Raw genomic sequence first — 26,413 nt, 5'->3', positions numbered from 1 at the left:
GAACATCTCTCCAACATCCCCCACCCCAGCCATATTTTGATTTATCAGAAGTGTGAGACAGAAAAAAGAAAACCCAGTGAAACACAGACAGGCAAATTCCTGGACTCCCTCAGTGAGGAGAATGAAGGAAAGCAAGCTGTGTGTTTATAACTCTTGCACACAGAATTACAACAACCAAAGCAGTCAGTTTTAATTTCAAAGAATTTCCAGAAGCCTAATCTGTATAAAGAAGCTATGCCTGCATGATACCCAGTCAATCCCATGAAGAAAAAGATCAACTCAGCAGACTGGATCTATTAAGCTGGTGAGGTTAAAAGCTACCTTCCTGGCCGGGCATGGTGGCTCACGCCTGTAATCCCAGCACTTTGGGAGGTCAAGGTAGGAGGATCACTTGAGGTCAGGAGTTTGAGACCAGCCTGGCCAACATGGTGAAACCCTGTCTTTACTAAAAATACAAAAAGTAGCCAGGCTTGTTGGCAGGTGCCTGTAATCCCAGCAACTCGGGAGGCTGAGGCAGGAGAATCACTTGAACTCTGGAGGCAGAGGTTGCAGTGAACCAAGATCACACCACTGCATGCTCCAGCATGGATGACAGAGTGACACTCCGCTTCAAAAAAAAAAAGCTACTGTCCCCACAAAAGCATCCACTGGGTGCCTCTATCTCTGAGTCTCACAGATCCTGCCAGCTCCCATGACTTTCATCCTTGTCTCACAGTTCCTTTGCACCGTATCACTTTCTTTATTAGAGTGTACAGGCTTCTTAATGTGAGAGAGTGCTTGTTTTATCTTTGAGTCATATTTAGTGCCTATGGCAATGGCTTACACATATGTTTCTAGAACTCAGGAAATACTGACTGAGAAGACGAAATACTTCAGAATAAAGACTTGCTTTATTAAGCTAGAGCCACTCCGAGTTGCATTAATCCTTTAGTACTTCTGAGAAATCAGGCAGAGAAAGATTTGATCTCTTTGACTTTGGGGCTTTCACTTTATTTTGAAAGAAACTCATTCTCTCTCTTTTTCTCACTCTTTCTCTTTCTAGTTCTAACAGGTAGAACCCTTAATTCCTATAAGTAAAATCAAATGATATAATGCCTATGAGGTTCTTAAGAAATTACACAGCAATCTAAAGTGGTTTTCAAATATAAAGCTTTAAGCCAGGCATGGTGGCTCATGTCTGTAATCTCAGCACTTTGGGAGGCCGAGGTGGGCGGATCACTTGAGGTCAAGAGTTCGAGACTAGCCTGGCCAACATGGTGAAACCCTGTCTCTGCTAAAAATACAAAAATTAGCTGGGTGTGGTGGCGTGTGCCTATACTCCCAGCTACTTGGGAGGATGAGGCAGAAGAATTGCTTGAACCCAGGAGGCGGAGGCTGCAGTGAGCCGAGATGGCGCCATCATACTCCAGCATGGGCAACAGAGCAAGATTCTGTCCCCCACCCAAAATGCCAAACAAAACTAAAAAAACAAATAGAAAGCTTCCTTCCGTCACCAGTAGTAAATATATCTTTAATAGTGAGACCTCTTAATATCTCCTGACCTGAGGGAGCCACGGCATAGAAAAGCCTGGGTCTAGAGATTAGACGCCCTTTGGGGAATAGTGGAGCCTAGTGGGGAAAACGGATGCCCTATTAACCCCTGGGAGGGAGCCTGTTCAGAGTCATCCATCCTCCAAGTGATTGGTAATAAGAAGATAGTTGGATATATTACATCATTTTACCTTTTAACCAAATAAAGAATATTTTCTAAATGTGTACATCTCTTACACGTCATGAACATATAAAAACTGCTGTTGTTAATTAACATCAAGGACACTGTGCTGAGAAACCTTACTCTGTAAAGTCACAGACTATCAGAAACCTGCTGCGTGAAATCACATCAGTGAGAACAGACCATTTCACTTTTGCCTGGAGCATCTCAGCCAAGTGTCACCATGACATAGAGATGTAGTTTCCATTTCCAACCCAGGTGCAGAGCTCCGGGTAGCAGTTTTCAGATACAACATTTTACACATTTATCTTTTCTGTTTTTGTTGTTTTTGAGACACACTGTCGCTCGGGCTGGAGTGCAGTGGCACAATCTTGGCTCACTGCAACCTCCACTTCCTGGGTTCAAGCAATCTTCCCACCTCAGCCTCCCAAATAGGTGGGACTACAGGTATGCACCACCACACCTGGCTAATTTTTGTATTTTTAGTAGAGACAGGGTTTTGCCATGTTGCCCAGGCTAATCTCCAACTTCTGGGCTCAAGCAATCTGCCTGCCTTGGCTTCCCAAAGTGATGGGATTACAGGCATGAGCCACCATACCTGGCCCACATTTATCTTTCTTTTCTGTATTTTTAAAATTGGTATATATATACACACACACACACACACACACACCATACTTGTATATATTTTGGGGGTACATGTGGCATTTTAATACATGTAAATAATGTGTAATGATCAATCAGGGTAAGTTGGATATCCATGACCTCAAACATTTCAAACATTTATCTTAACTTTGTAGTTTTAAAGGAAACAGAAGCCTGAACACACTTTTCAGCTCAGTCTTCATATTATCTCCTTTATGTACACCATGGCTTTGATCTGACTTATTAAAACGCTACTCCATTTAAATTTTACCTAAACTTCACCCTTTACCCCAAGTCCTATTATAATTTTGTCTCTTCCCTTGTTTAGAAGGTTCTTCTGTAAGTTAATAAACCCAACTTTGTCAGAATATAGGCACAGGGTGCTGGAGATGGCTCATACTGCCGTGCTAAACGTTCACAAATGTAGAGAGCCAGCTGACATCATATTGGTATAACAGCTTTGAACTGGCCAGGGTTCTCTATTTACACAGAGAAATTGAAGATGCTCCAAACAAAGGTCTCTCCACCCCCTCAAGAGCTAACTGTTAAGTATTCACCAACACACCACTGATAGTGGGTGAGTTCCTGGTGGTCTTTATCAAGAGCTTAATCAGTGTCAACATTTATGAATGAGGTTATCAGACAGCCTGTGCTTTGAAATGCTTGAGGTGCTCTGCTAGTCATTACACTGTAGGATATAAAGCACGCTCTACAAAGAGAAACCTGGAACTACAGTTACAAAACAATGGACCTGCTCTCTACCTGTCACAGACGTAGGAAGAGTGTTGGCCTTTTTCAGCTGTTCTCTGCGCTCAAGCCTGGACACTGCAGTCTCGGGCCTCTTCTCTTCCGGCAGAGCAGTGGACTTGTGCAGGGAACCTGCTCTGCTGACACTGCTGCTTCCAGGCTGCGGGCTGACACTGACCTGCGTGGGCAGAGACAGTCATGGGAAGCATGTTTTCAACCTAAGACATGGAAAGACTGACCCTGCAGGCCTTCTGGGCTTCTGCCTGCCAGCCCCTGACCTCTGCTTCCAACGGTGGGCTGGATTACATGTATGCGCCATGTATGCTCACCCACGGCTCCCGGTGAGGGAGCAGCTCAGAGCCAGTGTGCCTAATAGGGAAAGTTACTTTCCCAGAAAAGTCCCACCAAACTGACCGTAACATCAGGCCACGGAATAAGACTCCTGGTTTCCTTGCAAAAAGTTTGTTTCTCATGTAACTTGTATATCACTGCTGTAAGCACATCATGGATTATGGCAAATCAGGTTAACCTAAGAGTATAAAGAAATCAAATCCAATTTCACACTGAAAATGCTTCCCTGGTTTAATGGTGGTCAGTTTATTTACTGCTCAGCCCTCTCTAAGTACTTTCCACCAGCCCAGCTAGCCTTTTGTTTTGTATCCTTGTGACTGAAAAGAGAGCTAAGCTCAGGAAGGCAAAATCACAGCTAAAGCCCAGGCTACTCACATTTTCTTTGGAGAGCTTTTCTGCCTGTTTGGCCTCTCTGGCTTGCTTCCTCTCCTCCCGTGTCGCCTGCTGCTCCCGAAACCCCTTTTGCTTTTGCAGTGCTAATGTTATCCAAAGCGGCTGAGCAGTTTCCACTTTCTCTGTAAGTTTGGAGCCATCTAAGGAGTGCCTGCTCTGAAGCATTGGCTTCTCTGTAGGGAACAAGACAAAGGCCGGTTTACAGTGAACTTAACTGCTGACTTATCTCAGTTCCTCACCCCCTAAAACTTGTGACATATTAATAACCCTATGGCATATTCAGCTGGCCCCTTCCTAGCACAAACTCTGTGCTGATGCCTGAGTGGCTCCACTGGGTGGGAAGGTAACATGTTTGATCACCAGAAAAACAAGGGCATTTGTCTTCCCTCGAAATGGAAGAAATTACTCCGTTAGAAAAAACTAAAATAAATCTCCAGGGTCATAAAATCTCAGGCCTCCAGGGGATCCAGATAGGTATTTGGTTCATTGTTCTTTTTTTGATTCATTCCTTTTTTTTTTTTTTTGAGACAGAGTTTTGAACTGTCACCTAGGCTGTAGCAGTGGTACAATCTTGGCACACTGCAACCTCTGCCTCCTGGGTTCAGGCAATTCTCCTGCCTCAACCTCCCGAGTAGCTGGGATTACAGGTGCCCGCAACCACACCTGGCAAATTGTTGTATTTTTAGTAGAGACGTGGTTTCACCATGTTGGCCAGGCTGGTCTTGAACTCCTGAGCTTAAGTGATCCACCTGCCTTGGCCTCCCAAGGTGCTACGATTACAAGCGTGAGCCATTGCACCCGGCCCTAATTAACTGCTTTAAATGAAATTTATTTTTAGCCATGGAACCATGGTTTTCCCCTCAAAGAACATACTACGTGGAACTCCAAAGTTGGAAAGATGAAAAAGGGGCACCACTCTGCCTAATGGAGCAGCTGAGGAACACTGTGGGAAGCCCATGATTTTGGTCCAGTACCCTCATTTAATAGATGTGAGTACTCCAGCCACCAAGTGCCATGCTCATGGTCACTCAGCAGTTAGTACACAGGCTTCTGAAGCTAGAACATAGGACTTCTGACTTCAGTCTCTGTTTTTCTTATGGTTGACTGTCTCACCTATGTAATTGGGGGTGAATACCTCACAGGGGATTGGTGTGACAGGTTGAGCACTAGGCTCTGAAATTGAGCAGACCTGGATTTGATCTTTGATGATCTTACAAAAACTACTTAACTTCTCTAAGCTTTAGTTTTCTAATCTAGAAAGTGGAGATGAAAATGGCGCATGCCTTATTGGGTTGCCATGAAAATTAAAAGAGATCCTGGGAACCAGAACATTTACAACAGTTCCTGGCAAATCCTGGTCACTACAAAAGTGAGCTGTTCTTATACGCCTAAGAGACAAGAATCTCCTTCTCCTTCAAGTAAAAATTACGCATGTTCAGAGATAATCAGTTGTTGAATCGAAATCTCAAAGGAAAGGGGCTCACTATAGTATTGTTTTTGAAATCCAATAGAAATTTACCCTTTGGTAGTCCAGAAACTTACTTCCAAGGCTCTCAGTCAACTGGATTTTATATTGTACTCCAGGATGAAAAGAAACAGCAATGATGAGAAAATAAATTCAAATTAGAAATTCAAGCAAAAAGGAACAGGGGGCAGATTCTGCTTATTTTTCTATATTCTTTAGATCTATAATGCTGTACAAAGATAATTCATATTTATAATGAGCCTAGGGCACTGCAATATCCCTAAATCATCAAATAACAATTAAGTTATGATCTAGCACAGAAAATAAAACTGACACCTCTTAGAAATATTTTAAAACAAAACTGAAATTCAAAGAGTTTTTGATTCATCTTTAGTTAACCAGAAAATCAAAAACAATTCATCACCTCAAACATTCTGCTTTACAGTGAAACTTAATGATTTCTGTTTTTTTACTTCAGGTCCCTGTAACACTTCTTTAGAAAACTTCTAAAAGCCAAGTTGCCAAGATCTAAATGATTTCTACAGAAAGCTATTATACCAAAGGGAATTCTGATGCTGGCTAAATATTGAATCTGAACTTGTTTGGGAAGGTCACTAAAACAACCAGCCAGTTTGCTGCCAACAACTTAGACTATTGTTTACTGCAAGGGTCAAAATGCCTTTAAAGTATTAGGAATGAAATGTATAATTGACTAATTTGAAAAAAGAAATCTCTGGGTAGGAGGAGGAGGGAAGATGGTGGTTGCAGTACTGGAACAGCTAGGTGCAATGTGGATGCAGAAGCTGAGGGGGCCTTGGGGGGTCTCCTTCATCTCAGTGTTTCACCCCAATGCCAGGTCCCACAAGTGCTTCTCTTGACACTTCTCAAAAATGGGAGAAGAAGAATAAAACTGTTTATCCTCCACAACCGCTATGCAGAACCTCAGAGACCAGCAGAAATCTACCAACACCAAAGAAAATGAAAAGACAGCAAAGACAAGATGTTGCATTTGGCAAAATTGGTAGGAGAAATGTCCACTGACCAGGCTTAGCTCAACTGGGATTCAGTGACAAAAAGGGACCCAGATCATTACAGAGGTTCTCTTAGAAGCACAAGACATGGCAGTGAAAGACCACAATGTGGAATTCAGATCCAGTTTATATACAACTGAGTCCACCTTAGGGGGAGGCCAGTGCCTGACAGGTCTTTGCTACCAAAGTAGAGGTTGCTTTGGGATCATGAAGGTTTACTGCTATTATTTTATGAAGTTGATGGAAGGGCCTCCCACCTCCATGTGAGGCACCAAAGATGGCGAAGTCACCCATACCATAGAGTATACATTCAGAAGCTTCAACACTGGACCATCACTATGGTGGGGCTGTGATAACGGAATATCACTTAGCCTAGGAAAGAACTCCTCCATGTGTCATCATTACCACTGTGGGGAGCAGGCAAGTAGTCACTCAACTTTTCAGATACTGCTGTCCATGTCTATAAAATGCAGCCAAGATTACCTACCTATCTGTGTGCTGTGAGCACCGAAAGAGATGATGTAATAACTTTGTAAATGATGAAGCACAAAGGATGACTAGTGTTGAAATCATCCAAACACAGTAAAATCTCTTATTACAGTCAAGGTTTTGAAAGATAGTCAATTGCATAATCTGCCTCAGCCTCCGAGTAGCTGGGATTACAGGTGCCCACCACCACACCTGGCTAATTTTTTGCATTTTTAGTAGAGACAGGGTTTCACCATGTTGGCCAGGCTGATCTTGAACTCCTTGCCTCAAGTGATCTGCCTGCCTTGGCCTCCCAAACTGTAGGATTATAGTGTGAGCCACCGTGCCTAGCCTGAAAGCATTTATAGTACAAGCACACGGGGATTATCATTGCTGTTTTAATCTCATCAGGTAGATTCAGAGTCAACATCCTACAAACCTACATATTTGTCCTTACTGGCCCCAGACTTGGGAATGCAGACCTCTTTATAAAGCACTGGTCTCCAAAAAGTTGCCTATGTCACAGGAAATGTGAAAGGCAATTTACTGGAGTTAAGAAAGAAAGATTAGAATTTCTATTTCTCTGTTTTTAAATGTAAGGATAAAAACAAAATCAAGTTCGTTTGTTTGTTTTTTTTGAGACAGGGTCTCACTCTGTCACCCAGGTTGGAGAGCAGTGGTGAGATCGCAGCTCACTGCAGCCTCGATCTACTAGGCTCAAGCAATCCTCCCACCTCAGCCTCCCAAGTAGCTGGGACCACAGGTGTGCGTCATGCCCAGCTAATTTTTGTATTTTTTGTAGAGACGGGGTTTCACCACATTGCCAAGCTGGTCCTCAACTCCTGGTAGGCTAAAGCAATCTGCCCACCTCAGCCTCCCAAAGTGCTGGGATTATAGGCGTGAGCCATCACGCCTGGCCAAAATCAAGCTTTTTAAATACTTAGTACCCTGACTGGCAGTGACCCCATCGCCCATATATTCAAAGGCTATCTATAACAAATGGTATGTTTAAAGAATCTCCAGGGAAGCTGGGAAGGCTATGTGGGGCTGCATGCGGTGGGCACTTTTTGTTCTCAATGGTTCTTGAAGGTAGCATGTGGGAGGTTCTGCAGCTTGGCGAGTTTATGTCTCCTTTTAACTAAATGATCCCTTCCACAATGGACAAATGGGATATGGCACAAAGAAAGTCCCGCAGAAAATATACTACTAATAATACAAGTATGAGAAAATAGCAGAGCTGATGAGCTCTTTGCCTGCTATTTCCAAAGAAATCAGATCCAACAAGAAGTTGGCCAAAGGGAATAAAAAATAGCACCATGATTTGCAATTGCAGATTTAGATCCACTGTTGTTAAGTGTAAATGTAGCTGGTGCTCCAGGGGTTTTAGCTGACAATGGTACTACATGTATACAATCAACCAATAAATTGGAGGTCCTTGCCTAACATTTTTATCCTGATGGGGTGTTCAGTCAAACAAATTTGGCCAGTCCTGGCCTACAGCAGCAAGCTGCGTAACAAAACCCCAATGAATGGAGACTGATTCTTGCTTTCAGGCTATTTCTGTATGGAATCAGGAAAAATTCAAATAGCAGAGTGTGACAGCCCAGAATCCGTCCTCACTGGCTCCACTGGGAAGGAAAACAGGGACAGTAAGAGATTTGGGAAGAAAATTGTAATAGTCAAGGGGACAGCCCTCAGAGAAGGAAGTGAGCAGAAGCATGACTTCTTTGGAAAAGGCAAGTAACATAGCAGACAAGGCTGTGAAAGAGACTTTGCAGATACCATGAAAGCCAGTGCCACAAACGCTAGTGGCAAAACCAAAATTGGGCCCCTAATCCAGCAGGACAAATAGAAATCATTAGGGAGAAATGGTCTACAAACTGCTGATCAACATGTCTGTCCAGGAAACCAGGCCAAGCAAGTGAACCATTCAAAAAGGACAAGCTGGGTGTGGTGGTTCACACCTGTAGTCCCACTTACCAGGAGGCTGAAGCAGGAGGGATGCATGATTCCCAGGAGTTCGAGACCAGCCTGGGCAAAATAGCAAGACCCTGTCTCTAGATATTAATAATAATAAATAAATAATAAAATAAAATAAGGATATATGGGGTCTTCTGTAAAGGCAAGTAACCAGACCAACACTCCTCAGGAAACAAATCATTTCTCTGCAAAAATTGCCCCAAATCTAAACATTTGAACAAAGGAGAAAACATCCCTCCCAAGAAAACCTCAGGGGACAATTTCTCTGGGAAATGTGAGTAACTTCTGGCTTTGACCCATATTTTACCTCCTATACTCTGCATAATAGAAAAGAAAAAGTATCAGATGAAGGTTCTCTTTTGAAGGGGCACAAAAGCTAATCCAACTGACAGCTTTGCTGGCCCAAACATTGAATCTGAAGAAACATCAGGGTCAGCCAGAGGTAAGGCTTGCTCCAGAATTTCTTTGTAGGAGGGCTCTGCAGTGGTGAGCTGGGCGGTGGGGGGGTGGGGGGGGGGGGGGGGGGTGGGGGGGTGGAGGGACCCAAGCTGCATTTGCAAAGCATTTTACATAAAATGGGGATAGTCAATTATCCTATAGAGAGGATCCATAGGCCTGATGGAGACACCTAAAGTCCCCTAACCTGCCATCATGGTGCCACTACTGCCCAGAGATACAGTGAAGACACTGGTCGGGGACACTCACTCGACCAGTTTTATCATCACTGTGAGGCCCCCTCAAAATGGTTAATGACATCTTCAGTCCCCGGGATTATTATTTCAATTTCTATTGCCAACCGAAAACGCATTCATCTAAGTGTTGGCACCTTTTATTGCTTGTGTAAATAAGTATCATTATCAAGAGTGAACTGCAGACACACTGCAGAGTCAGTCAGCATTTCCCAGATTTGAAAGAATGAGAAGTAAAGAGCCTTACTATGGCTCACGAGTGTCTAATGAAGGTGTGGCCAACACCAGCTCCACTGGCTACTTTTGGCAGTGGGCACTTCTGATTCCAGCAGTGACATAGTCAACGAGCTGGACAGAGGCAGACAAGGAGCGCAGACCACCTGGTGACCATCCAACAGACCATCCAGAGGCAGAACTCCTTATCTGGGGAATTCAGAATTAAAATTCCCTAGTATCTAATGTAGGCATCTGGTTCCAGGCTTTTCAACTTTTATAACTAGAATTTCTAGACATCTCTGGAATGTCATGGCAACACTCATTTTGCAACCCTTGCTGACACTAAGGCGCCAAAATGTCCACAAATGTAATCATTTATCATGACCTACGTGGCTAATGTGGCCCAAATTACCCTTCCAATTACCCTTAAGCTCCTGATCTAAGGTCCATAAATGCTCCTAAGGGAAATCCACCAGGGCACTCAGTTCTCTCACTGAGGCGCCCCATTGTTTTGTTCTGCAGCGTTCTAACAAAACTTTCCTTTTTCAAATCTGTATTGTCGGTAAATTATTCTCACGAACCTGCGTGTGGACCTCTCCTTGATGCGCTGGCTCTGACACCTCGGCTGGAAGCAGCTTCCCCCCCTGCAGCTACTTACCTTTCCTCCCGGCCTCGGGTGTTTGGGATGGTTTCTCTCGCTGAGCCGCAGGCAGAGGTGGGGAAGCGGGTTTCCTCTCTGTTGCCTCTTCCTCCTCGTCCCTCTTCTGTCCCTTCCTTTCCTCGGGGCCTGGGGGCGAGGGTGGCTGGCGGTCACTGCTCTCCTGGCCCTCCTTGGACGGCTCACTTGGCTCTGGGTCCGGCCTCCCCGCTCGGCGAGACAGCAGCTCTACCAAGTAGGGCCTGCTCAGTTTGGAAAGCGGGGATGCCGGTGGGGTCTGACTGGTGGGCTTGGGAGCCAGTGCTGGCTTCTGTGCCAATGGCATTTTGTTTGCTGCCTTGTCGTGCTGTGGAGCCGGGGCCTGGCTGTTGGCCGGTGGGGGCCCAGGGTGGGCCACAGGAAGAGAGCGGCTGCTGGAAGGTTCAGCCGAGTCCCTCCGGGTGGAGGGGGTTTGCTTCCGTTCTTGGGGGAGGGATGGACCATGCTTGAGGGCCACACCCTCCATCTCTTTCTCTCCACGAGCACTCCCCACTGCAGGCGGCCCGGCATCTGCGCTGTCTCCGGTGCTGCTGTGCCTCTTCTTCTTCTTCTGTTCTGCCTGTTGGTCACAGGTGAAGCGCAAGGAATAGTTGGTCCTTCTCAATTTTATTCCAAACGGTGAGGTTTTTTCCTCCCCACCTGGCATCACAGGGTCTGGCTTTGCTATCCCGTTTGCAGTCTCACTGTCCGAAGAGGTCGTGGACTCTGTGTGGGCCACCACTTTCTGCGGAGGATAAGGAAGGCTTGGGACAAGGAAAGACGGGAGGTCTTTGGCAAATTTACATCCCTCGGTGGTGTCTGCGGGCTCCCGGTGCATCTCCGACTTCTCCGGACCCTTCCCGAGCTCGCGAACACCAACAGGAGGAGGCTGGGGGGCTGTCTCTTCGCTGGGTACCAGCATGGGTCTTTTTCGTATGCTTTCAGCTTCCGCATTCTGTTTGGAGGTCTCCGTGCCACCATCGGAGAATTTCTGCCAGGCAGGCATAATAGAGAACTTTGCATTGACTGGCGGAGTCTTCCGGAGGTTCCCGCGGGAATCACACCGGCCCCTGGGAGTAGACTCATCGCCGGGCCTCGACTGGTCCCTCTCGCTGCTGCGCGGGTCACTCTCGGCATTCTTCAGGATTCTGGACCGAATGGAAGCCCACTCTGCAAGTGCGGACGCGCTGCTGGGAGACTCCTGGGGGGGCTTAGCCTTCCCGCTGCCCGCCCGCGCGTCGCCGGGGCCTCGGGGAGGGTTCTCCCCAGCGGGGATGTCCGCGTGCTTCTTCTCCTCCAAGCCCAGGAGGGACTTGCACGCGGTGTCCTTGATCTGGCTCAGGTTGACTGCCGGGCCGCAGAGCTGCGCGCCCGTTACCAGAATGGCGGTATGGGGAACGCTCAGGGACGAGGGTAGCGCATGCTGGGCTGGGCTGACTTTGGGGGCCTTTGGTTCCTGGGGGGCAGCCGTGAGCCCCTTGTCCTTTGCGGGCGTCACGGGGCTCAGGTTGACTTTGGGAAAGAGAATCTGCTTCCCCCCGGAGGACACCTGGAACGTGTAGGGCCGGGGCATGGTCTGCCTCTCGTCCACCTCCTGCCACCGCAGCTCCTCCACCTTGCGGCCTTGTTCAGGGGCGGCAGCTTCTTTCCTCTCCACCGGAGGCTGCGCGGCTTCCACAGGCCCCTCTTGTTTCCGGAGAGGCTCCGTGTCCCCTTCTTCTCTGTTTTCCTCGGTCCCAGGACGATCGGCCCCCTGGAAATCCCCGCTCCTTCCCTGCTGCTCTTTTCCCCGCTCGGCCTCTGAGTTCTGCTCCTTGCAAACTTCGGCTTTCAGGCGTTCCTGTTCCTCTGGCCTCTCCTCAAAGTCGTTCAGAAGCTCGCTCAGCTGGACCCTCGCGTCCTCCAAGTGCGCCTGGCCCTCCTCCTCCTCTCCCTCCAGATCCTCCTCCTCTCCCTCCAGATCCTCCTCCTCCGGGCCCCGCAGGGACTCCCCAACCTCCTCCGCCGCATCGTGCGGCCCCTGCGCCTCCGGCTCCTCCTGCTGTTCCAGCTCTTCCCATCCCTCGGGCTCCTCTTCCTCCTGCCTTCTGAGCTCCTCCGCGCGTCTTCCTTCCTCCTCCTCCTGCCGCCTCCGCTCCTCCAGCCTGGCGTCCTCCTCCAGCCGCCGCCTCTCCTCCGCCTGGGCCTGGGCCTTGGCCTGCAGACGCCTCCGCTCCTCCTCGGCCTCCAGGCGCTCGCGCTCCTCCCACTCCTTCCGCTTGGCGTCCTCCCAGCCTGGCGCTTCCACGCTCCGCCGCTGCTCTTTCCGCGGCGCCCTTTCGGCCTCTGGAGGCGGCTCTTGCCCCTCGCCCTCCTCCTCCAAGAGCTCCTGCCTTCTGTTCTCTTCCCAAAGCCTCCTCTCCAGTTCCTGCTGCCTCTGCTCCTCTAGGCGTTTCTTCTCGGCTGCTTCCTCCTTTTGCCGCTTGCACTTGGCCTCCAATTCTCGCCAGTAGTCTTCTTGGCGTCTTCTCTCTTCCTCGGAATCCAGCGGATTGGGTTCCTCTTCCTGCCACGTTGGCTTCTCCTCGCCTGGGTGTCCATTCTGGTCCTGGGAGGGCCGACTCTCAAGGCCGCCTTGCTCATGTTGTGGATCCTAACATTGGGAAGGGAAACACAATTAGCTTTTTGCTTTCTCCACCCACAGTCGTTCCTTTTCCTATTCACAGTGCCAGCGTCCCTCTTAATTTCTCAAGAACACTTGGAAGCAGGTATTCTCAAGTTCAGGGATAGCTAAACTCAGGCATTCATCACCCCACGCAAGACTCTGTCGTGGGAATGGAGGAAAGGAGGTGTATTCTGTTTCCGTGCCCCCCCACCCCCCACAGCTCCTTTATTTGTTGTTCCCTAATTCCTTTTCTTAATATGAACAAACAAGGGGGAAACCAATATTCCAGCATTAGATAGATGAGCAAAAAGAGACTTGGACTTCATCAATGTCCCCTGAAGCTTGTGACTTGGAAGTCTATCCTAGTCAAACTGAGGGAGCATTGGCTAAACCACTTTTCCACTGCAAAGCAAACACAATGGGTCTGAAGTCCCTCAGAAGCACCCTCTCCCTCTGAGGTCCACCAGCCTCATGGCAGAAAGGGTGAAGAAAGTAAACAGGCTTGAGTATTCCCCAACACCGTCACACACTCAAGTTCCCGATGGGGACACACTCAGGTCTTTCCATGGCTCGACCCCAATGCCAACCCACTTGTAGAATTAGTGCCCAGTAGGCAAGGGCACCTGTCTGGTCAGCCCGGGCAGGCTCTACACACCTGGGCAAGGTGCCTGTGCTTCTTTGACACCCTCTGTTTTTTTGGCTTAACAGCCAGCTTGTGCTTGGCGGCACTGTTGTCCAGGCGAGCAATGGCCAGGGGAATGGCATCTAAGTTGACACTTTCGATGGTGCCAGCAGAAGAGAAGTGCCTTTTTGGCCGAGACGGTTTAACGGGAGCAACCTATAGGAGAGATTAAAATAGAAAGTCAGTTGGGATCAGAAGACAACCTGCAGGAAATCGCAGAATGGTAGCACTCCTTCCAGTGCGTGCCTTGCCCAGCCTGACCCAGGGAATGCAGGTGAGCAGAGGGGACTCCTTGGAAAATGAAATGAACACCCGTTTTGAAACCAAAGGACACTGACTATTTGTTCCGCCAGCGTCCACTGGTATTAACTTTTAAAGGTCATGTATCTTTTAGGAACTAATTGTCCTACTTTGACTAATACGAGGTTCAGAGTAGCTCTGAGATTAGCAAAACATAGCCAGGACGCCGAATCCTGCCCACAGCCTGTTTTGGAAAATCAGAGTTTTACCGGGCCACAGCCACACCCATTGTCTTTGGTTGCTTTTTGTGCTATGAAGGAAGAGTGGCACAAAGGAGAGTACTTGTAGCTTCATGTCACAAATCCTAAAATAATGAGTAGTTTGCTGATCCCTGGACTAGATCACCTCTGTGCTAAGAACCGTTAAACTCTTAGACACTGCATATATGCCTCAGCTCCTACACAGCACTTAGTCCCTTTGAGGCTGGGAATGTGTCTTTTTTCATCTTTGTGTGGGTCCCCTTTACACCCACATAGCAAACCTCATTTGGTCAGTGCTCAGTAAATATTTGTTGAAGGAATGAAGGAAAATAAAGCAAAACATCTATACCTGGAACACGAAATTCCTGATCAGCAAAAATGTTTTGGTATGGCTGGGCGCGATGGCTCACACCTGTAATCCCAGCACTTTGGGAGGCTGAGGCGGGCAGATCACTTGAGGCCAGGAGTTCGAGACCAGTCTGGCCAACATGTCAAAACCCCATCTCTACCAAAAATTTTAAAAATAAAAATAAATTAGCCGGGTGTGGTGGTGCACACCTGTAATCCCAGCTGGGGAGGCTGACGCATGAGAATTCCCTGAACCCAGGATGCAGAGGGTGAAGTGAGATGGCTAGGCTGCACTACAGCCTAGCCTACAGAGCAAGACTCTGTCTCAAAAAAAAAAAAAAAAAGTTTTGGTACAATCACTCCAAAGAAGTCTCAGGGTACTGACTGCACTGAGAAGATAAAAGCAAGAGGGACCTGATGAGAAAAATGAGCGGCAAAAATCTGCCATGGGGACAAGTGCGGTCCTTCAAAGGATGAATTGTGGAATAGCCTGCAGCTCTAGAATACAGATGCAATCACTAAAAAATCACAACCTCAGATGAAGTGTAGATTTGAAAAGATCAGAGAGTGCGTGACACAGCCAGAACCCAGAGGCCACACTGAATCAGAAGGTAGAATGCCATGCCTGTACCTACAGAGAATTCACAGGCTGGCAGCAAGCAAAGGGCTCCTGGCCACACAATGCCAGAGTATTGCAGGGGGCGTAGCACTATGCCAGCAGCTCCAATGTGGCCAGGGTTTATCTGTTTGTTCCTGCTGTAAGCATGGAGTGGTGAGGTTTAGCGGAAGGGCTTGCATTTTGCAATTATCTTCTATATTTATGCACAAAAGATGAAAGACGAAGCAGCTAGCTCTAACAGCAAAATGGATGCTCAGTACATATTAATTTATGACAAGCAGCACAGAAAAATCAGCCTTTGGCCTTCTAGCTTTCATTTATTTATGGTTATCTTCATGATAGGCATCAGATTCTAAGCTGTTGCTGAATTAAACATTTGTTTCCATCCCCTAATAGATGCATGAGAAAAAGGAGTCGGAGCCAAATGTGACAGACTGAAGACGTAGATAAGCACTTGACGCTGAGATTTAAGTGCTGTGCTTTGTTTCTAGTTATCCCAGCTGGCTTCCTTATTGTCTGGGTGGCAGCACTGTCTTGAGCCATCCCCTTGTTCAGGAGCAGATCCTGCTTCCTATACTGTCTGCCAGGCCTTGGGAGGATGTCTGTCCCCTTGTGCAGATGAAAGGTTCTCAGTGGGGCAGATCTGCTCCTACAGAAGAGGTGCCCGGAGAGGAGAGTCCACAGCGTTCTTACACTCCTGCCGGTAAAGTCCCAGGTTAAAAAAAATAAAATAAAAGTAGAGAAATGCTAAAGTGCTTTTTTGTTTTGTTTTTGTTTCACTTCTCTAAATATAAGAGGACTAATTTCCTTACAGACTGGAGTTCAGCTATTCTGGAATGCCCTCTTCCTTCAGTTAACAGGGTCTTGAAGTACATGATCCTTTGAGGAAAGCTACCAATTTCTAGGACCCCAAACATAGGCATGCTGGGAGTATGGCTAGTTTTCAGAGCAGAGTTCAGTTCCAGCAGTTGCCTTGCTATGGAAACAGACGCTCCAACATCTGTCACTAGTGGCATTCTGAAGGAATTTAAATATATGTAGGCAACATTTATGAATGGAAAATGAGGCAGCAGGTCACAAAAAAAAAAAAAAAAAAAAAAAAGGGAGGGGGGAGAAGATGAAAGTTAACTAAGGAAAGAAGTTAAATAAATAAGTTCAAATCATATTACCTTCTCTTCCATCTCACTTCCAGCTCCAGGGAGATTCAGAGGACTTAGAGAACTTGGCGTATCACTGGACTGGAACAGTAAGAGAGCATTCAAGTCAAAGGCCTGAACAGGAAGTTCTGGGCAAATAACCAGACACTGTCTGTGCCTGGGTAGGGCCGCCCCCTCCTCTACACAGGGGGGCAGCTGGCCTCAGAGAGCCAGCAGGAGTCCCAGTGGGGACTATGCTAATATCCAAACTCCAACAGCACTGCCTGAGACACAGAGGGTGCACCAGCCTCTCCCCGAGTTCAATGTGTTTCCCACCTGGGTAGTCCCCAGTCTCGGTCCTTTGTGTTTTTCTCCACTGCCTGAGAGAATGTGAGTAGCTCAACGGCCACTTTCCCTGGGGTGCAGGGCTGTGTCTCATACATGGCCTCCAACCTCAATGCTTTGGCCTTGCTGGCTGATTCTGCCCCTTCTCCAGCCACATCTCCCCCATCTAAGCAATGAGTGAGAAGAAAGAAGGCCTACCAACTCCACATGCAGAGCTGGGCTGAGAAGGTGAAAGACCAGGGAGGGGCCAAGAAAACAGCAGAAAGGAAGAAGAAGAAGGCTAAAGATTCATACCCCCATGTCCTAGGCATGCCCAAGAGACCCCCAGAGGTCATCTGTACCTTTCATATGGCTCACTATGCCTCTTATAGTGGTATCTTCTTTTTTTTTTTTTTTGAGACAGGGTCTCTACTTTGTCACCCAGGCTGGAGTACAGTTGTACAATCACAGCTCACTGCAGCCTAGAACTGCGGGGCTGAAGCCTCAGCCACTCAGGTAGCTGGGACTAGAGGCATGGGCCACGTCTGGCTAATTTTTATATATATATATATATATATATATATATATATATATTTTTTTTTTTTTTTTTTTTTGAGACAGAGTCTCGCTCTGTCGCCTGGTCTGGAGTACAATGGCATGATCTCAGCTCACTGCAACCTCTGCCTCCTGGGTTCAAGCTCTTCTCCAGCCTCAACCTCCTGAGTAGCTGGGATTACAGGCATGCACCACTGTGTCTGGCTAATTTTTGTATTTTAAGTAGAGATGGGGTTTCACCATGTTGGCCAGGCTGATCTCGAACTCCTGACCTCAGGTGATCCGTCCACCTCGGCCTCCCAAAGTGCTGGGATTACAGGCGTGAGCCACTGCGCCCAGCCTATTTTATACTTTTTGTAGAGATGAGGTCTCTACAAAATATTGCCCAGGTCGTTCTCCAACTCCTGGCATCAAGTGATCCTCCCACCTCAGCCTCACAAAGTGCTGGCATTATAGGTGTGAGCCACAGTGCCTGGCCCCTGTGATACCATCTATCCTATATTGCCATTTCTTACAGAAGCGTCTTTTCTTCCCTTCCAGAGCAACGTCAGCTTGCCCTACCTCCATCCATTCTCCACACCACACTTAGAAGGATCTTCAGAAAATACAAATCAGATGATGTCTCTGCTCTGCTTAAAATGACTCAAAGGCTTCATATTATCTTCAAAATAGAATTTACCCTTTTCCCATGGTCTATACAGTCCGGCTTGGCACCTCCCTCTACCCTCCCTCCTTGCCCCCACCAGGGTCCTGCTACACTCCTCATCCAAATAAGAGACCTCTCCACCACCAAGTTACTCACTTTTCCATTACCCTGTTTTATTTTCTGTGCACCCAGCATTTTTCTTGATCTGAAATGATTATATTTATATATTTGTTGACTTATTTGTTGTTTGTTACACCCTCTCATTAGGGTGTAAACTACAGAGGTGGGGAGCCCCTTGTAGAATCTTGTTCACCTCTGTAACACCCATATCTGAGACAGTGCCTGCTGAACAAACAATCCCCTAGGCCACAGTGCCTAGCACTTATGAGCTCATCAATAACTGTGAGGACATTTGCTTCAGACCTCAGGATACCCCTGCACCAAGGCGATGGCTGTTGCTGCTGCCTAGCACTGGAGAGGTTGGGAAGAGCAATTTTAGACCTGCTGGGAGAGATGGGCCCATCCCTGCTTGACCTACCACACAAAGGGTGTCAATGCATGGGTGCCAGGTGTCACAATGGGCAACAGGGGAAGAATGTCCTTTTTCACATACCCTCCTCACTCGCCTCTGCAAATCACTCATCTTTCTCACTACTCTTATGACGCATGAGTTGATAATGCATGATTTCTTCTGAGGCATGCCCATTTTAATAACGCCCAGCAAAATCCCAGGGGTCCTGATGGGCAAAGCCTAGAGAATGCTTTATTTATTTATTTGTTTATTTATTTATTTAAAGTGAAACCCCAGTGCCTCACCTAGAGAATTCCTGACTCACTACTGGTTGGACTTTGCTTCTTTTTCCCTAAGAGGTCTAAGGGCATCTTTGCTGCTGCTTTGGAAGAACTCTCATTTCAGGATATGCTCAAAGTGTCAAGGATCAAATTTAGACAGGATGGCGCTGCAGTGTGACTTTCTTTCCAGGCCAGGTACTCTTCAAGTTGGCCTGTTTGATGTCTTCTGTCTCATGGAGCCCCTACGCATTTCTTTTTTCATTTCCCTTTAAATTAGTCCAGTTGGACAAATAATTATGCAGTGCTGCAAAGCAGGCAGTGGCTCAGTCCTAGGGAGACATAGATATGTCAGACCCAGTTTGTTCTCAAGGAATCCCATGTTTAGAGATGGAGAGAGAACAGTTACATGGACATAGATAGGGAGTACAGACATGTAAAAAATGGTGAAGACACACAGTGAAGGCATGAGAAGATAGTACAGCTTGTGGTGAGGCCAGGTACAGCTTCCCAGAAGAGGTAGGCATAAGCCTTGAAGCGTAAGTGAAAGATACTGGGAAGACCGCCTGCAAAGGGCATGTCTCCTCTTTCTCCCCATCCTCATTGCTGGCTACAGGTCAGGACCCCTACCAGGAAGTGCCCTTGAGCCCTGAGCCACTCATCAGAAAAGATCCTCCCTCTAATTCCCCCACCGCAGACCCCAGGGTTACTGGAGGCCCAATATCCTGCCCTGGTTTATGAGCAATCAATCAAGTAACTCCCTGGAGGAGACTTACCTTGTTCTCGGGGTCTGAGAGGATGATGTCCTGCTGAGTCACAATTTCCATGGGACTGGTCAGGAACAGATCCTCTTCTAAGCTAGCCTCTCCACTGTTTGCCTTCTTCATGGGAATGGCATTGGGTGGCCGCTGCCCAAACTTGATATTCTTGCTCAACTGTTGCTGGAGAGAAACAGAAGACAGACATTCTGAAGCAGTGAAGCAGTTCACAATCACCACAACCAGGTTCTCCAGCATATCTAGTGAGCGCTGAGGCATACCTTGTGCACGACTGATTTCTAGACTCAACTCCATGCCAGGAAACCACGATGCCATCCTGTAATAAGTTAGTTTGTTTTCCACTTTCTTTTCTTTTTTTTTCTTTCCCACCTTCAAGCCATGATTTCTCATCCAGCCACCTCTTTCATGGAGATCCCAACATTTCCCAGTGGGCATGGTGGCCACATTTTCTGAACCAAAAGTTGGGATATACGTTATGACAAACATTTTTGATTAGCCTATAAATTCATTTATATAAAAAGTCTTTTAAAAGTGCAAAAAAAAATGTATAGAAAATAGTTACATGAAATGTAAGAACCAGTGAGGGAAATCAAGACCCTAAAGGTTGGTGCAACTCTCCAGCCCCTTTGGGACATATTCACTTTGAAGATTTATACTTCTGCAGCCTTCCTCGCCAGCCCTTAGCTTGAGACCCCAAACCAGAACATTGCATTCTGCCACAATGGGTCACTGCCAAGGCAAAGAAGGCCCCAGAGCCAGCAAGTCTTTCCATGATCAATACTAAAACCCTGTAAAGGATAGGAACAATCTGGACGTCCTCTTTGCCTTGCTGTGGCCACCTAATCGTGACAAAGGGGATAGAGGAACCAAGTGGGGAAAAGCCAGAGAGGGACTGATTACTGGTGAGTGGTGGCTAAAAGGACAGGGAGAAGGGAGGGGAAAATAGGGTAGAAAGGATTAAATAGTATTTGCAAGTAGAGGAAGGCCAGATTAGAAAAGCAAAAATGTCTCCAGAAGTTGCCCAAAGTCCCCTGGGGCGTAAAATTGCCCCCAGCTGAGAACCACTGCTCTAAGACCTAGGTCCTTAGGTTTCATAGTCATTATATTCCTCAAAAAATATATTTTCTGAAATGTTCATCTTTCTCTGTTTGTTTGAGACAGGGTCTCGCTCTGTTGCCCAGGCTGGAGTGCAGTGGCCAAATTTCGGCTCATTGCAACCTTGAATTCCCAGGCTCAGATGATTCTCCCATGCTCAGGTGATCCTCCTACCTCAGCCTTCCAAGTAGCTGGGACTACAGGCATGCACCACCACGGCCAGCTAACTTTTGTATTTTTTGTAGAGATAGGGTTTCAACAAGTTGCCCAGGCTCGTCTCAAACTCCTGGTCTCAAGCAATCCGCACACCTTGGCCTCCCAAAGTGCTGGGATTACAGGCATGAGCCACCGTGCGTAGCCTGATATTTATCTCTAATCTGGCTAATATTTAATCCCACAGAGCTGCAAAAAGTCATAGCAATCACCTACTCCAAACCCCTCACTTTGCAAAAAGGTCTGAGGCCCAGTGGAGAGAGGTGACTGGCCCAAGCTTATGGAAAGAATGAGTGGCTCAAAAGGAATCTGAACTCAGGTCTTTTAAAAATAACATTCAGTGTTGTTTTCATTGCACTCCACTGGTGCTCATAAATTTGACACTGCACTTCTTTCTTCCAGGGGCAGAAATAAAGAGACAGAGTATTTCCAATACTTCACTGATGTTCCCTGGTGGAAGAATCCCTTGAAGGAAATGTCTTCTCTCCCTTTGAACTCAGTGGTACCAAATCCACCCACCTTTGCCCAGCTCCCCCTCAGCCTTGCACAGTGGGCAGTGAGACTGCAGAGATATAACAGAGATGAGCCCAAGGGTCCCCTCCACATGCCTCCTGGGGACCCCAGCATGCCAAGTCAGGAGCACAGCCAGGCAAGGGCTTATATTGGGTCTGCTGGTATTTCAGCCTGAGCCTGGCTCTCCCAGCCTCACAGGAAAGGAGCACACATGAAAAGCCAAGTTCAGCAAGGGAAGTACAGCGTCAGCAGCCTGGAAGGGTTGTGGGGAGGAAAAGGCTGAAAAGGGTATCTTCTAAAAACAAGTCCAACAGAAAGCAGCAAGTAGTATCTATTCTAAACAAATCAATAAGCAGGCACGGTTAGAACAGCCGATGGATGGAGTTAGACAAGAGGACATGGAGTAACAAGGTAACAGGCCTGTCTCACCCTGCAGCCTTGGGAAAGGGGGTGGGGACCTGTGCAGAAGAGGTGGGAATGGTTCCTGTGTCTGCCCAGTCCAGCCTTCTCTAGGAGTGTTGGCCAAAAACTAGAAACTGTTCTAAATCCCCTTAGACTGAGACATCTCCTGTTGGGGGGGGGGGGGTCTGCTTTTTACCAATGCTGAGATGAGGACATTTCTTGTGCTTAGAGTGGAAAGGATATTTTGTGTGTGTGTGTGTGTGTGTGAGACAGGGTCTCATTCTGACACACAGGCTAGAGTGCAGTGGCATGATCACAGCTCACTGCAGCCTCGATCTCCTGGGCTCAAGTGATCCTCCTGCCTTAGCCTCCCAAGTAGCTAGGACCACACACATCGACCACCATACCTAATGCTGGAGAACCTGCTTGTGGTGATTGTGAACTGCTTCACTGCTTCAGAATGTCTTTCTTCTGTTTCTCTCCAGCTAATTTTCAGATTTTTTTGTAGAGACGGGGTCTCACCATGATGCCCAGGCTTGTCTCAAACTCCTGCGCTCAAGTGATGCTCCTGCATTAGGCTCCTAAAGTGCTGGGATTACAGGTATGAGCCACTGCACCCAGCTGGAAAGGATAATGAACTTCCAAGAAGGACCTGGCCTAACACTCTAATACCATTTAGTTAGGATTTTTGCCATCATCACTATACACACACACACACACACACACACACACACACACACACACACACACTTAAACTTTACTTCATTTTAAAATTTTTAAATTAAATTTTAATTTTTTAGAGTTGGGGTCTCCTTCTGTTGCCCAGGCTAAAGTGCAGTAGTGCCATCATAGCTCACTGCAGCCTCAAACTCCTGGGCTCAAGGAATCCTCCCACCTCAGCCTCCTAAATAGGTAGGACTACAGGTGCATACCACCATGCCCGACTAATTTTTTAAATTTTTGTAGAGTTGGGTGGGGTCTTGCTATGTTGCTCAGGCTGGTCTGGAGCTCCTGGACTCAAGCAATCCTCCTGCCTCAGCCTCCCAAAGTGCTGGCATTACAGGCATGAGCCATTGCACCTGGCCTGTTTTACTTCATTAGGGCCCTTTTTATAATACTCCTGTTGGTCCATCCTAATGCTTAAGAGACAAAAAAAGAATAAGGCAAAATGTATTTCAGTTCAGTCTGAATTGAAATAATGTCCAAAGATGGAGTAACTATTATATCTACAAATAGAAAAGAGAACATGGTAAGAAAAAAAAAAAATGGAATAAGAGCAGGAAAAAGAAGGTGCCTGGTACAAAGCAGAGAAATGAAAAGAGTAATGTTAGGAAGTGAAGTTGAGAATTAAAGCGGCAAATCGAGAAGAAGGGACAGGGAACAGAGAAAATGCATAGGGAAGAAGAGGGAGCAGGGCCCAGGAAGAGCAGACCAGCTGCAGTTACAACAGCTGGGGGACGTTGGCAGGGGAGGGCAGAGGGAGAAAAGACAGAGGGAGGGAGGGAAGCAGAATGTGTATCTATCATGTATGTCACAGATATGTTCATCCTGGCAAAATCAGCATCATGCTGTTGCCTTTCAGAATGAAAGTGTGCATCTTAGTAAAGAAGCTGACTTGAAATCCCCCCAGAGAAAACAAACTCAGGCTGATGGCTGGGGAACTTAGGAAGAGAAACTGAGATGAAAGAGGGGAATGGTGGCCGTGATGAAGAGGAGGGCTACAGTTTCTATGTCCAGACGAAGGACTGCCCTACAGTCATCTGGGATGAGACAGTGGACCCAGGCCAGGGCAGGACTCAGGATCTGAGGCATGGTGTGCAATCCTCAGGTACTCAAGGCCAAGGCCTCACCCCTACAGGCTCTCCCTGTGGTACCTCCTCTGAATGCTTCCTTCAGCCAACTCAGAGGAGACTGGCTGTTAGGACACTTTGTGTGATTTATTATATCAACAATGAAGTTTACTGCTCACACCTATTTGGCAATCTCAGGTGTCATGTGAGTTGACTATGTGGATAAATGTGTCTTTTTTGTTACTTTAATTCTGCCCACTACTCAGGCATTGTCATGAGAGGAACTATGAAATAATCACTGAAAACCAGGCTGTTAAGATAAGCTGGCCTTTAAGTTTGCAGAGAGATAAACTACCACTCCTCCCATCTTTAAATATACATATATCCCCAGGTTCCTTCTTCTTTTTTTTTTTTTTTTTTCTTCTTGCGATGGAGTCTCGCTCTGTCACCCACACGATCTCGGCTCGCTGCAACCTCCACTTCCGGGGTTCAAGCAATTCTCCTGCCTCAGTCTCCCCGAGTAGCTGGGATTACAGGCACGTGCCACCACACCCGGCTAATTTTTGTATTTTTAGTAGAGATGGGGTTTCACCATGCTGGCCAGGCTGGTCTTGAACTCCTGGCCTCAAGCGATCCACTCACTTCGACCTCCCAGAGTGCTGGGATTACAGGCATGAGCCATCGTGCCCAGCCCCCAGGCTCCTTTATACACACAGGAAGTATAAGCAGAAGGGAGAGTGGACACTTGTGCCTCAACTGATGCTCCATGTTGCTGGTGGCTATGAATGGAGTTACTGTTGAGACTGGAATGTGAGCTACAAGAACTATATTTTATTCATTCAAATTGGACCATTTTGTTGTAATGTGGAATGCTGCAGAATGACGTTACAGGAATGCACATCCATATTTATAAGGCTTATTCCTACAATGTGGAAATGCCGAGCACATCATATTCTGCAGCTCTCTGCCAGCGTCTAGATTTTCCTATCCTTCAGACTATGTCTAAAGAGCAAAGCAGAAAAAAAAAATAAATTTGCTGTCTTTTTGAACAAACTACAGGTATCTCCATTGTTAAAGTGAATAATAAAAAAAAGAAAAAGAAAAAGCATACGGAGTTACAGACATCCTGCTCTAGGAAGAAGTGGCCAAGAGTGGATGTTTATTCTTTGTGTCCTTGACAGCTGCAGTAAGGTGTCAAAATCCCCGAATGTATGACTTTGCTATTTGTAAGTGAAATCTGGCTCGGTGGGAGATACAAGCTACTCAGGATGCAGGTGTTCCCTCCCACACCAGATAATCCATGGTACAAACAGACTAAGCATTTCCTGCCAAAGGTGTGGTATAATCCTAACAATTACCTGCAGCCTTAGACTGTGGTACCCCTGAGTTTTATCACCAGTTGGTACATACCTCACAGCCTGGTCTGATCTTACACAAACAGGCACCCTCCCTGATCCGTGCTGGTGGGCAGCTGTAGGGAATGTCAAGGTCATTGTAGCTGAAATGCAACGAAGTGCAAAGCTTCTGAAGCCGCTCTGTGCTACAGCAGGTCAATGGTGATTTTATAGAGATAGCAGATCTTAAAAGCAGGAGGGGCCCTCAGATCAGCCCTTGTGTGCATGCCCCTTAGTTTTCAGGAGGAGAAAGTGCCAGAGAGGTTGAATGAGTTCACCCAAAGCCAGGTGGGGCTGGCTTCGTATTTCACCGCATTCTGTCACTCATTCAGATGGTACTCATACTACTGGCCACAGAGCAACTCTTTTATGTACAGAGTCCTCACAAAGGACACCATTGTTGGTTTTGTCCCTACAACTGCCCTATATATAAAAAATTTGTTTTCACTATGCACGTGCATTATTTTTATATTTAGAAACAAATGGTGATTTTTCTTTTAAATAGTGATTTTTCTTTTAAATCTGCCACAGAAATTGTGGCAGATGGTAGATTCACGTTACTCAGGAAAGGGGAGGCTGGTTTATACTGTATTTTGTATTTCGTGGAGAGATACCAACCTGCAACCTAAGACAGTTCTCGGTGAGCCAACAATGTGCAGGCACTAGAGGGCAACCTTTCCAAATGCAGGCATTACAGACACCCTTCCGTGGGTCTCTAGGGGCTGCAAGGGCTGGGAAGTTTCTTAAGCCACAGAGAAAAAAGGCATTCCAGTAGACATCTCATCTCAGAAGAATGTCTTAATAATGGTGGCTAATCAGCTTGCCAGGACATATACTGTCAAATAGGTGTTTTCCATTATTTCTCTCTTTTTAAAAATAAACATATACACATACACAAAGACAATTCCAGATATAAAAATATACATGCCTCAGACACAACTCAATTCTCTCATTCCATGCTGGCATCTAGAAGGGGGCAGTCTCTTAGGCTGCTTACTAAGCATCAATACCAGCATCATGTTGTCATGGAAAAATGCAAAGCATTCATGCAAGTTCATAAAGTTACTACCATTTCTACGACTTACCAGGAACACACTGCTTAGTCGACTGAAAAATAAAGCACAATCTTTTTGGGGATGATACAGTTATATCTCAGGTCATGCCAAAAAAAATCACATTTCCTATGATCCCCATTTCCCTCCTCAAAGAGCAAACAAAGCCTTTTATGTTTTCAAAAATATAACTACAGAGATGAAAGGAAGCTTGTGAATCCATGCGGCAGAAGCAAAACTAGGCAGACCTCATATGAATAGATATTGTCAAAATGAGCGCACACGAATTAAATAGTTATTCTGCTTTACTCACATTTTTCTTCCTGTGTTTACACAAGTGTCACTTTGGGGAAGTTAGTCATTTTACATTTTATTAATTATGACATCAGATTATTTAAAATCATGCCTTACTGTTAACAGAAATACCAGGCACTCACGTATTTTTATTGAGTTTCTATCTTTCCAACACTGCAGAATTATATAGTACACTTTTTCACAACACTAAATCCACTTCTTGGCATGGCAGTGGCATGTGGTGTGATGTGACAGATCAGATATCA

The 26,413-nt window shown here is 46.6% G+C and overlaps 1 protein-coding gene and 1 long non-coding RNA gene across 8 annotated transcripts in view; one reads left to right on the top strand and one right to left on the bottom strand.

Annotated features, from left to right (window-relative positions):
* Nucleotides 1–26,413, bottom strand: part of CRACD (capping protein inhibiting regulator of actin dynamics) — a 278,246-nt gene that overhangs the window by 2,076 nt on the left and 249,757 nt on the right. For 4 of the 7 annotated variants that reach the window (XM_009207055.4, XM_017958805.3, XM_021938599.2 and 1 more), the window contains 6 exons: nt 19,392–19,556; nt 16,335–16,403; nt 13,672–13,854; nt 10,355–13,004; nt 3,830–4,020; nt 3,119–3,281 (listed from right to left, as the gene is read on the bottom strand). In XM_009207055.4, coding sequence (XP_009205319.2) covers nt 3,119–3,281; nt 3,830–4,020; nt 10,355–13,004; nt 13,672–13,854; nt 16,335–16,403; nt 19,392–19,556 — 3,421 coding nt within the window. Of the gene's footprint in view, nt 1–3,118; nt 3,282–3,829; nt 4,021–10,354; nt 13,005–13,671; nt 13,855–16,334; nt 16,404–17,982; nt 18,577–18,642; nt 18,731–19,391; nt 19,557–26,413 lie in introns of those variants that run through there. The other 3 variants (XM_017958806.2, XM_009207059.4, XM_017958807.3) reach the window with 3 other exon arrangements.
* LOC116274171 lies at nt 18,262–21,169 on the top strand. The gene is made up of 3 exons (XR_004182762.1): nt 18,262–18,305; nt 18,695–18,813; nt 21,105–21,169. It is a non-coding gene; the product is annotated as an uncharacterized LOC116274171 (long non-coding RNA).

Source organism: Papio anubis, chromosome 3, assembly GCF_008728515.1.
Source record: "Papio anubis isolate 15944 chromosome 3, Panubis1.0, whole genome shotgun sequence".
NCBI classification, from domain to species: Eukaryota; Metazoa; Chordata; class Mammalia; order Primates; family Cercopithecidae; genus Papio; species Papio anubis.
This window is presented reverse-complemented; position numbering and strand designations above follow the sequence as displayed.